The 13,227-nt window shown below is 33.7% G+C and overlaps 1 protein-coding gene across 1 annotated transcript; it reads left to right on the top strand.

Annotated features, from left to right (window-relative positions):
* Positions 1 to 1,875: 1,875 nt before the first annotated feature.
* LOC138318537 (tyrosine-protein kinase STK-like) lies at positions 1,876 to 13,112 on the top strand. The gene is made up of 15 exons (XM_069260986.1): positions 1,876 to 2,473; positions 4,862 to 5,052; positions 5,419 to 5,622; positions 5,902 to 6,027; positions 6,471 to 6,530; positions 6,673 to 6,774; positions 7,062 to 7,158; positions 7,392 to 7,493; positions 7,836 to 7,939; positions 8,425 to 8,583; positions 9,138 to 9,302; positions 9,656 to 9,915; positions 10,109 to 10,274; positions 10,728 to 10,859; positions 11,598 to 13,112. The coding sequence occupies exons 2-15, from the start codon at positions 4,887 to 4,889 to the stop codon at positions 11,795 to 11,797; spliced, it is 2,043 nt and encodes a 680-aa protein (XP_069117087.1). The 5' UTR covers positions 1,876 to 2,473; positions 4,862 to 4,886; the 3' UTR covers positions 11,798 to 13,112.
* Positions 13,113 to 13,227: the final 115 nt, after the last annotated feature.

A 13,227-nucleotide genomic window follows, 5' to 3' on the forward strand; every position in this document is an offset into this window, starting at 1 on the left:
CTATTGATCATTGCGGTGAGTTCTATTATACGATAAAAAATTAATGTAGAATGCTAGAAAAACGACATAAAATAAATTAATGATGTCAACTAGGAACAATAATGGACCTCAGAGAGGACCTTGGGGAAGTCCTGTTTTACGACACTAGTAGGAGTTTGGAGAATTTGAATACGTTTTTTGAAAGTACAATTAAATTATGGTTAAAATCCAAATGGATTTGAAAGATGCAAATAATTTACTGGAATGATGAAAAATAGAAAACAATGAGTATAACTAGAATCGTTTATTATGTCTACAGACAATATTCGAAATGGTTATAAAATATTCACATTATAGAGAATATTAACCAAAGTCTATACAGAAAAATTAATCCAAACAAAATTATTTCCACCTTTTAAAATAGAGAATTGAGATTTTATGATTCTTATCAAAAATTATAATAATATAGTAGCTATTCTTACCTTTTGTCTCCCGTCTAAACTGTCCTGGTTGATTCAAGTTCTGCCTCTGTTGCCTTACTGTATATTAGAGAATGTTTTTTCCCTGAGCTACATGTAGGGCCATCACTGTCTTTTTTTTCTTGGTCTCCAACATCTTAACTGATATCTGACTGTATTTTCTTACTTTTGACACCATCATCACCGCCATCGCCATCATCTGCTAGACGTTGTCTTAATGCAATATTTACTTAAAAGACAAATATCTTTTTAGAACCTTAAGAAACGGAATAGAATTATAAAATATGAAGCTATTTTCATAAACATATTGCGTCTCATAAGATGGCATTTACCGGTTCAAAACCTACACATTCAACCGTATCCGTCTCTGTTTTTTATCTTCGAGAGGAACGTAAAATAAATAAAACTGATAAATAAAATGTTTAAAAAAAAGGTTTAAAATTGTGAAAAACTGTAAAAATCGAGGAGTATTGAAAATATCGATTCCGCATCTAAAGAATAGTTTTGCTGTTGTATTTTAACAGATTAGATTGGCATGTGTTTTCCATGTCGCTGTTTTTCACAGCATAATTCATTCATTTACTAATAGCTGCACAGACCAGAAAGTTTTCTGAATATATTTTATTAAAAAACACAATATAATTCAAAGTCTGGTAGGTAAAAAGGCTAAGTTATACCAATTTACAAATGTGCATGTTTCATCAATTATCTTTTGGCGATTTTTCTTTAAGTGCTCTATGAATTAAAAAAACTATAGGCACTTAACCAGAACAATGAAGTAATTACACTTTCTACTGAACATATCTATATTTTAGCGGTTGTCCTATGTTAATGTCGCTGATAAAAAATTCTTATATTTTTTTTGGTAATTCGCACGAAAAATTTGAGTTCGTTAAAACTGATATGTATGAATCACTTAGAAGTAATGTGCTCTATCGGTATATTGCCGTTAGTCAAGAACTTGACCATGGCATGTCGTGTGTCCTACGTCACACGGTGCGGTTAAGGGCAGATATTATCACATTAGACAGGTACCACAATACCTAATATACCACTTGATACCACTGCTCTATTATAGCCTGCTTATCTCAACTCTAAAAATACGAATTTTAGAATAATTTTCTTCGTTACAAAGTTTTTCTTTCACAACATTTTAGACTTGATATGATAATTATAGCTACGATCCACACTTTCAATGTTGTATTTTAAGACAAAAATTGTGTTACCCACTTCCAAATTTAAAATAAATGTTCGATATCGTTTATGTAGTCGGGTTCCTAACAATAGAGATCCATTGTTGTCAACCGTATTGGACTGACAGAGAACGAATATATACTCATATAAAGGACACTATCGGCACATCTTTCTAATCCACTAAGCATGGCGCTTCTGTATGGGGCTAATCATAGCAAGGGTTAGCATTCAATTAAATACCATTTGATGTGTAGAGCAGTACGTAATATCATATATAGGGCTGGTATGGTTTGTTTTCCTGCACGGTTACGATAATAGGATCGGTGTTTGTGTGACTAAATCAAAGGAATTCAGGAATATTTCAATCGGAATTATGTGAAAATCAAGAAAACTAAGATCCTGGAAAGTATTTTTCGTGGATTAACTGGGAAGATTTGTTGGCTATTTTGGCGTGGGAATTAATCAATGTTTGATATGCAAGACCTGATATCGGAGTGGACTAAGACCTAACGGTTATCAAGTTTTATAAATCTACCCCTAATTCTAAACTACACAAATCCAAACTTTGATTTAATTATTGTAATAACTCCGTTTTTCGTTTACGTTGATGAGACAAATCAACATGAAATTGACTGGTGGCATACATTTGGATTACACATATGGAAACATTTGAACATGGATGCCAATAACAACGACAGTATTTGTGTCCATAAAGGATGACCGTAGAACTGTGTTATTCTGATGAATGAATTTTGGACTGTGTTGATATTGGAAGGATGTAAAAGTACCCAGTGAAAACATGATGGATAAAATATCTTGAGGTAAGAATGACAGGAACAAAATAAATAAAACATAATATATCATGTGTATCATAGCTAAAATATGTTTCCATAACGTAAAATAAAACAACAACAACAAAAGCTGTAATTGGTAATGTCAAGTTTGCTTGGATAAAAGAGCGAAATAAACTTTTTAAGAAAAAAAAAACATCCAAGAAAGCGGGATTTCACAATTAACAGAGCAATATAATTATGATAATCTTAAAACTTAAGATACATGCATTTTGTACTCCAGAGCTAGTAAAGACCAAATGTATCTTATTAACATATACCATATATATATAACTTACAATTAAAGTGGTTTTTTTCAACGAATACACATCATTAATACTAGTAACAGTGAGTGGAGATACGAATCGTATGCACATGTTAACTTCACGCCTCTGTGCATTTATATAGATATATTGGTCATAGTTGGCTGAGCAGATATTCATATGTATATATACGGTTCGCTAAGTACATCGGTAATGTTTCTGATTTACCAACTTGATATAAAAATTATAGTTACATTAGAACAAATTAAGAAATAATGAGCAATCTTTGAAATGCTTGCCAATTCGCATTCCTTTTTCCGTAGTTCGTTTCATTTGTTCATGTACTACTGAACCAGCAAAGTTAGAATTTTAAACACGAATCAATAGAAATGTCTCTTCTTTGCCGGTTTCCATACTTTTGGCCATCCTGAAGGATATGGTATAAAACAACTAAGTAAAATCCATCTGGAATATCCGAATCTAGTTCTTTAAGGAGGGATGAAAAAATAGTTATCTTAGTATATAAACATCAGAAACATCAAATGCAACCTTTAACCAATGATTCATACTTCAACAGAAAATCAGAAAATCATTAAGCATTCATAATAGGGTTTAAACAACAAAATGCGATACCTACTTATCTAAAATATGTATGTTGATCTATTGTGTATTCTATAAATGATTCTATAAACTAATCTAGGAGGAGATAACTTACATAGGCATTGCCTGTTGATTAATCCTATATCTATTTATCATATTGTATCAATCTATTATTAATAACACATTGTTGAAATCAAAATTAGTAATAACGTCTGCCATTTTTAGATTTGTCATATATATGTAGTGTCTTTTCAACAGTGAGTAGGTTCATCCTACTCATGCTGATTAAATGTACAACTCATAATGAGTAGTCGGGTCATAACTATAATTTAGAACGAATATATTTACCCGGCCTACTATAACGTGTTTTTTTCTAAAGCCGACACCATTGTCTATCTAACACGTCCTAGAGCTAAAATACTTCAGTATATTGCAGTTACTCTCAATTCAGTGGTATATTGATGAGATAATGATTATAATGCAATATCAGTTACATGCATATCATATTAACACGATATTTTTTATATTTGTTAATGTTCCCGGGTGTATTTCACGTACAGCTTAATCTTGATCTAACATCACCCTCAGAAGTCTGGGATACAATGATTACAAAAGCTCTCTTGATCGGCAGTATGGAGATAAATACAGCACTAAATATTTATAAACCCTTAGCCTTTACTTAAATGTTGAATGAAAAGAACGCTTTTTTTATTCCGAGATTCAGTAGACTTCAATTGATGTTATTTCTGATGCAAAAGTGGAAAAAATATCACAAATTAGATATAAGCAAGAAACGTGACTTTTCAGGGATTTCAGCACTAGTAATTCGTTCGTAATTTAGGTCAAATTTGACAACAATACAAAAGTGTAATACTCAAAGATCAAATAATAGACATAATATAAAATAAATTGAAAATGAGAGTATCATACAAATTAGTTGTTGAAACATTTCAAATGAACAACACATACATCAACTTCAAAGATGTACTGTAAATATTTAGCACAGTGATTACTTCAAAGCTTCGGTGATTCGAAATCTGATTTGCAGATGAGCAGATAAACTTACAACTACACAAACGTATTCAAAGTGTAGACAAAAACATATTCAATGCGATTGTTGATAACATCCTAACATCGTTGTTGTGTATAAAATGTGGTATAGTACACATTATGTTGGAATACAACTAGAGATAAAAAGTAAAGCGGAATAAAAAATTAAGTAAACCTAGCAAAATGCTATGACAACTTTCATAGCAATATAGGTTAGAACTCTGAACTCTGATGAGCATCCTCTTATTTGGTCTCCCTTTGATTTTATTTCAATTTTGAATATAATTTATGCAGTACATCGGGTTTGACACTCCTGTTGTTAAAATCAAAGGAACAAATGAATAAGCAATTGATGATGTTCATTACCCTGCAAGCATCGTGAATAACTTTTCACCAATATGCAGTATACATTTATTCCATATTAATATTGAACCATTATGGTTCTATTATCCTTTTCCCAATGTAGCTGTGGAACACTAGCAAGAGTTAAAATGGACAAGACGAAGCCAGGAGGGGCCGGGAAGGCCAAGGTGAAGGTAAAAAACACCACCAGTAAGACGGGGAAGCCCCAGAAACAGATCGTGTTTCCTGAGGAGGATTATAATATACCAAGTAATAGGCAGTCCCCTGATGGTTACACGACTGAAGTCCAAACTGGTAATACATAATTTAATATTACATAATTGTTCGTTTGTTTATTTGTTTCAATGTTCTTTATTTCATAAAAATTATCTTAATGTGAATTAGGTAAGGAACACGTAAATGTAAGATTGTGTTGTAATACTTCAATTGACTCAGATAAATTCTAAATAGTAACATATTATCATGATTATCATAATTACAACATTTAAGTAGTAATCTACAGGAAAAATATCGGTTAACCATTTTTGTTAAAATTGCAGTTTTTGACCTACATATTAAGTATGACCTCGTAAATGCACATGATTTGTGAGGTTTGCAATTAAACACCGCGCACATTACCAATATTTCAAAGAATTGACATATTTTACAATTTGGTTTTAGATGCAAACACTAACAAGAAAAAAGTTATCGTAGCGAAAACTAACCCCCCGAAAGTACAGCCTCCGAAAAAGAAAGTAGTAAAACCTGCCGATACTCCCCGAGAAGATAACTACATGGAAGGTAATCTGCTGGCCATACAAAATGATCCTCCCAAAAATACGGACAAGAAAACCAAACCTGGAGGGAACTCTGGCGACAAACCAGGTATGTAGTATACAAAGGTTTGTAGTATACAGAACCTTATATACTCCATCAAATAGCAGAAGTTATTCTTTACATTTGATTTTAAATACAACAAGAAAGATAATAAATATCCTTGGATTAGAGACGTTTTATAACTTGTACAAATCACAATCTGTTGCATTGGTTGTTTGACCAATTTCTTCATTTTTATTGGCCTTCTTATGATCTATAGGGTTAAGATAATAATGGTAATTAAAACAAAAGCGGATATAATGTTATGAACCATACGTGTTATTTTAGTAACAGACCGATCCACCAAAGTTACGACTACGACGAAGCGAAAGAAACCAAGTGAGGCAACACCCCCGGCACAAAAAGAGAAAGCGCCACCAACGAAGAGGCCAGATCCTTCAACCGCCTCACCAGGTCTGGTTGTAGATCAATTTGCTTAATCAATACACGTATGTATGGATACATATACACATATGTATGGATACATATGTATAACGACAGACATATAAAACTAAATAAAATCCAATAAAAATAATCAAATGACGTTAAAATATATACCAGCATACAGTTATAGAACATATATATTCAGACAGAGTAAGCGTAAACGGCAACTTTATTTAGTTAATATCGCTTTATCAATTTAGCGATGTAAAATGTAAAACAATTCAAAATAATGATTTTCAAGTTAAAATTGTACATCAAAACATAAACTCACATGACAAGGGATATGCAATGCTATCAAACTCAACATTTAAAAAGTGTTATATAACACAATTCATTAAGCATAAAATACAGTCACTATTATATGTTTTTTCTCAAATACTTTGTTTTAATGGATTTAAATATCCTCATTACAGAAGTAAAACTTCCGAAATTAAATAAACCGAAACCAGCAAGCAAGCCAAGGCCGATTGCAGGTAAGATACAATACATTTTATAAACATTCCAAAAAATAATGGTAAACGAAAGTAAAATTCATCATAACAAAAAATGTTTGAGTGGCGTGAAAAACCTTATCTAAGAAGAAAATGAAAAACTTTGTGACCTTGTCATTGACAGCAAGTGTACCTAACTCGATATCTAGTGTAAAGACGAGCGTTACCAACAGGACGGACGTATCCCCACAGAAAACAGCACGAGCCGAGAAATATAACGGCCCAGGTAATGTCGGTTATACTCTCTTAACACTGTTACTGCACAATACGTAGTATGTGATTATTTTCCTAAATGAATAAATCCACATCTTTTATCTTAAAGTCATGTGTCTCTATTTCAAAATAATGACATTTCAAATAAGAGCGCTTCATGTTGAAATATCTGCAACATTTTAATTTTAACAACCAGAAAATTCGAAATCATTGATTTATCTCTATTGTATTTCTATAAATGATATTGTTTGTCGTATCATTCCTAAAATGTCATATCAATATTTATTTAATCTACTACAGCACGTGATAGTCACCTTTTGGTCCTTCATGACTACCAGGCCAGGATGAAGGGGGATATGGACATTAGGAGGGGCGAAGTTCTTCTACTTATCGACGCGTACGTATACTACTATAACTGTAACACTGTTTCGTATCATTTGTAATTCAGCATTCAGATATGAATAAAAAGAAAAGATAATAATTATAAAATAAAATCTAGTGTTGTTTATGATCACTGCTATCGAAATATTTGCATTGAAATGTGCATTAGCGTATGTCGGTTTATTATTAATGGTTCTTTGAATTACATAAATGCTAAGGTAAATAAGACTTTCTCACGTTGTTCTGCAGTAACGAGCAGGATTGGTGGGTGGCCAAACAGAAACACGGGACCAGACAGGGTTTCATACCATCAGCTTATGTGGCCAAGGAGGGAACATTAAATATATACCCGTAAGTACTTCCATCTAATGGCCAAATCTATTGATTGATACCCCAGTCTAGTTCAGAATACATGTGTTAGATTGCTAACAGGAAACTGACTTTCGGTCATGCAAAGCAACATTAATCCTGAATATTTCAAAGGGTTTTAATTGGGTATGAACCAATGTTGACACGGGTTCTTTTACCATAAATACTGCTATCTCGCATAACTAAGTATATCAGATCATTGCAAAAAGGCAAACTTAATTACATGTACTTGTCGATACCTATTGTTCAGATATGCTATCTACTCCTTCCTTCCTTCCCTTGCTTGTATCTGCTGCTCTACCGCATACTATAATTTACATTAAGGTGGTATGGTGGGGAGATTTCTTTACGTGAAAGTGAACGTCTTTTGATGAGACCACGACTTATAACAGGGACATTTCTTATACGTAAACCAGAGAAGGGAGTTAGTAAGTATGACGTGTATGGCTGATGGTTAATAGGCTCAACAGAATATTTTCTTCATAATATTTTCATAAAAATGTACAAAGGCATCACGTTCTGTTCGTTGGGGGACATGCATAAAATCACTACATCGAAAACGGAAACTGATGAAAGTCCTGTTTGGACAATTATTTATAGTCTTATTTGCCAGTTTGTAGAAAAAGCATATGCTAATTCCAATGATGTACCTTACCTTGCATCTTCTTATTTTCGCGAAAAAAAATATGCGGTTCAAGCTTGAAACGAACAAAAGAAAATTCAAACTTAATTGTGGTTTTGCTAAAGTGTCTCCAATGTGCCCATTTTTTTATCATTTCACAAATTAAATTTCTGGGGTGAAAAACCCCGAGATATCGCAAAATTATCTGGTTATCGTACTCCTAATATATACAGATAATAATCCCCAATCCAATTTTCATATGTATTATCGTTATTACATTCCCTTTTACAGAGGGCTATATGCTGTCTATGCGATACAACCAAGACAACAATAATGAGTCTGTGAAACACTATAGGCTGAAGGAATCCGTAGAGAATAGAGAGGTGGTGTACTACCTCACTCTACAACGTTACTTCGAGAGCCTTCCTCAGCTGGTGATGCACTACATGGGTACGTATCTTAAAATATTATATACTGCATTTTCTACATTGTTCCTCGTTACATAGTCGGGTCCATCGTCGGAAACCCACGAGTCACCACGATAGAGCAGTGATTCGTAAGTTTCTAACGATGTTGTGAGATAATTACCTAGATCTGTATGGTCTCGTCGACAAAGATGAAGGCGCTCCATCCTCGGTATCACCTGGGTTATACATTTCCCTTGCAATTTATGTGATACGATTGGATTTAAGTTTTGTTATATATTTACATGATTGGCTTTTTATATGTCGACTGTATAATGTATACTTTGGCTCAGTTTCATCAACATTCCTTAACTTTAAGGAATTTCTTAACTTTGAATTCTTCACACAAAATCATTTCAGGATATAAGGAAATTCTTTACTCAAGATTTGTTTTCTTAAATTATGTAATGCTTTTTTCTCTATGGAGAGTTAACGAATGTTTATAAAACTGGGCCCATAAAAACTAAATTCTCTCCCTCCTTACAAAGCAATTTGTATTATCATGACGTCAAACTTTCATTCATCGATTGTATGTTTTAGACGATAAGGGTATACTATGTCACACATTAACTGCACCGTGCCCCATACCACAACCTGTTTTGTACGATATGTCACGTGAAACCAAGGATGATTGGGAGCTCGACCGCAAAACAATAGAGTTTATAGCAGAAGTAGGTCAAGGTCACTTCGGAACCGTATGGAAAGGTAATGAAATGAAGCCAGTCAATTTATAATATTTTATCTATTGGCGAGAATCGGAGCGATACTATTTCATTTACCTTTTCGCCATTAATATTTGATAAAAAAAACTCTTTTAGCAGAATAATCTGGAGTAGAGGAAAAAGATAATTCGTCTTTTATCTTATTAGGACGTATCAATTGTGATTATTTAATTTAGAACATTACATCGTTTCTCTGCAAGGTTACTCTTAAACATTATTCAAGTTGTCGATAGATATGCTATACGAAAAGATGGAAGTAATAAGTTTGGTGGTAGAGGTATCTCGCAACATAATGAATTGCAGTTTAGTGTTAATACATCAGTCATTTCTTGGTAGGAACTTGGAACAAGAATACCTTTATAGCTGTGAAGACACTACGGCCTGGTTCAATGTCACCGCAGTCCTTTATGACAGAAGCGCACATCATGCGCCAATTAAAACATACGAATCTAGTGCGGCTGTACGCCGTCTGTTCACAAGACGAACCCATATACATCATAACGGAATATGTGACGAAAGGAAGTCTCGCCAAGTTTCTTAAAAATAAGGAAGGGAGGAAACTCAAGCTTCCTAACCTCATAGATATCGCAGCGCAGGTACTAAGTTCTTCGAAGGAAAAAACAATCAAGTTAAACAGCTGACAAACATATTCCGATAAGTGTATTACTAGTGATGCATATAACCGTGTTTTACTGTATAAAACTTTGACAATAGGTTGTTGCATTTTAACAATGTTTTCTATTTGTTTAAGTAATTAATATATTATTTACTCGCATCTTTACAATTTAGGTTGCAAGTGGAATGGCCTACCTAGAAACTAAGCGTTTTATTCACCGCGACCTAGCGGCAAGAAATATTCTTATTGGAGACGGAAATATTGCAAAAGTGGCCGATTTTGGATTGGCGAAAATCATTGAAGGTTACGATTACCAAAACCCACAAATGAGCATGATGGGTAAGTGTTGCTATCTGTGGGCTTTTTGAAATCGTGTTTTGCCGGGAGATAAGATACTTACGTCCTTTCTTCTTCCCTTTGTGGTATATGATTTCACAACAATCTCTATAATGTTTAATGCTTTGCTGGGTTTTGTCGCGTTAATATAAAAAGTTCGTTTCTCGTAAGTTCATAAATAAAGCGCACAAAGCAATATATTTACTCCGATAGAGTACCAGAAAACACAAAAGTAATCCTAACTAGGGTTCCATTGAGAAATAATGAGTTTAAATTTTTTACTTGGTGACACTTTTTTTCATTGAATGAAGGAAATTAGAGCCTGTTCTAGCCTCTCACCTTAGTTTATTCTTATAAATGTTTCGTGAGTATTATATACATTGCTATGTTCGTTTTAACTGTACATTATAGGTATCCATTTCCTGACCCTTTAGCACTTCTAAAACTTTCTTACAGGCAACATTTTCCCTATAAAGTGGACGGCTCCGGAAGCAGCTTTCTTCGGCAAGTTTACGATGAAATCTGACGTATGGTCATATGGCATTTTGTTGATGGAAATAATTACATACGGACAGGTACCTTACGCAGGTATGTTAAGCGGACGAATGGTTTCATTACTAAATACAATCTGAAATCAGCTATTAGCTTCAATCACTTTGTTTTCCTGTTAGATAAGTTGAAAAAAAATATTTAATCAAAAGAAAGCAATTCGTATTTAACCCACAATAATTGCAATCAATAAAAATGCTCAACTACGTTTGACTTCCGTGATTTCAAGTTCAATGAGCCACCAAAACCTTTAACTGAATTTTCGAGATAATAATGTTCGCTTTGAAGAACTCATACAGAATCTGGACATCAATTCGAATTCATAATTAAAATAATTCATGGCCTCGATATTCTGAGGTTTGAGTTTATCCTTTTTGGTTAGTTGTTCATTGCGTTATTTCAACTTGTTGGCACGCACCAATATATTTCACCAATCATTTTGTTTTATTAAAAAATGCTTAAACAGTTAAAGTGAATAGTTGGGCAAAGGGAGACTCAAAATCGCTGGCTATATTCGTGTTGACATTTCCATGCAGCCTCACTTTCAAAGAGTTGGACGAATTTATTTTTAGAACTGTGCTAGGCCTAAATTTACACGGGCTTTTCTTTGGTTCTTATAGGTGATTTTTGCCCGGCTATTCACTTCAATTATGTTATTAACTGTCAACCAGCGTGTATGACCATACACGCATAAAACGCAATGAAATACTATATTATTATTATAATGTAAGCAGGTCATACTGACAGATCTTTTTTGTTGTTATCAATGTATCAAAGGTATACGGAGTGACCAGATCTTGAAGAAGATCCAGAAAGGCTACAGGATGCCTATCCCACGGAACTGTCCACAGCCAGTGTACAACATCATGATGCGTTCCTGGGACGCAAAGCCAGGCAAAAGACCCACATTTGATTATTTGTATCACTTCTTTGATGCATATTATTATAATTTGAAAAAGGACAACTTCCCAATCTAAGTGGAACTGAACTACTTCCAAATACAACATTGCAGAATATTTCCCTGGAATTCTGCCATCGTAAATCTGAGTCCGAGAACTATATCAAAGTTCAAAAACGAAACCTATCTAGACTAATGGTGTGTTTGTGGCAACGAAACGCCATCCTAGATGTTCTGGACGCATGGAAATGAAATTTGGAATCCGTGTAATGTTCTTTCAGAATGAGTCTATATCTATTCGCCGAAAGATAAACCCAGTGGTCCTTCCGGACAATGTTCTTGTTTCCGACTTTTTAATCACAAAACTCAAACACGGCAATATTTGTACTTTGCTTAGTTAAGAAAATATTTCGGTGGAAGCAAAACGAAGATATTTAGACAATTCAGGTAATACACTTAATGTTTCATTAATATGGTAATCGTTACTATAATATTGAACGACATCTACTGGAAAAGCGAACCTCACGACTCAATTCTATAACTGCAGTCTGGGGTATTGTATTCCTGTAGGCATTTCGGTATCACATGAAGGTATGTCATTTTTTTCGGAAGAGTAAGCTACTATCACTTAAATGGTATCCATTTGTGTAGCTGGATATATACATGTAGATCATAATTACATATCCCGATCGAACCACAGCATGTATCATCGCAGTTTAACTTGCTCTATTCGCATTTAGCATGGCGAGAATGAATAATAGAAAAAAGTTAATGCAGTGCCAATCGTAAATGACATACATGTATATCAAGGACGTATGTGTGTTGGACATTGTAACGTATGTTTACAAACAAATCATGGAAATAAGTGAAGCTCTTTTGAATGTCAATTTTGATAATCGAGTACTTTTCATATTGCAGAGCTGCCTTCTCTTTTTGTCAAGATTCCATCGTTAATACATTTTGCACGAAAAATATGTATTTTGGGTATATTCATGCAAACAGATAACAAATAAACAAACTAGGGAGGGCGGGTAACACTGCATAGCGTACAACAGAATTTATTAGAATGCGTGCATACGTTTCACCAGTGTGTGTCGTGACGTTTTGCTACAGAGAAACAAAATAAAAGTAAAGGAATTATCTAACTCTCACGTATTCACTTATTTCCCAATCGTTTCTGCAACATTTGTCATAGTCACGTGCTTGTTTTCGTTTATCTCAGAACGGAACATGAAAAAACTTGATGTATTACGATAAAGCGTGATTACATATAAATGTACAGCCTGTGCATCTTCCCTGCATTTATTTAGAACGGAATCTTTCTTAAGATCACATAATGAGATCGAAATTACCGAGAAGCCCTGTTCAATTAGTATTAAGATTACATATTTTTTTCTAATCTACAGTACACACAAAACAGTTTTTCATTAAATTATTTTTAATCATTATAAAGATCTGCCATTACATGTTATTTTGCAAAATAGTGTAACAGTCAGAAATAAAAGAAAA

This window comes from Argopecten irradians, chromosome 3, assembly GCF_041381155.1.
Source record: "Argopecten irradians isolate NY chromosome 3, Ai_NY, whole genome shotgun sequence".
NCBI classification, from domain to species: domain Eukaryota; kingdom Metazoa; phylum Mollusca; class Bivalvia; order Pectinida; family Pectinidae; genus Argopecten; species Argopecten irradians.

What these genes read in the sequence shown, in the direction of transcription:
- LOC138318537 (XM_069260986.1), top strand. Translation starts at nt 4,887, where the DNA reads ATGGACAAGACGAAGCCAGGAGGGGCCGGGAAGGCCAAGGTGAAGGTA. An exon ending in CACGACTGAAGTCCAAACTG is followed by an intron (nt 5,053 to 5,418) that starts GTAATACATAAT and finishes ATTTGGTTTTAG; the next exon opens with ATGCAAACACTAACAAGAAA. An exon ending in CGGACAGGTACCTTACGCAG is followed by an intron (nt 10,860 to 11,597) that starts GTATGTTAAGCG and finishes AATGTATCAAAG; the next exon opens with GTATACGGAGTGACCAGATC.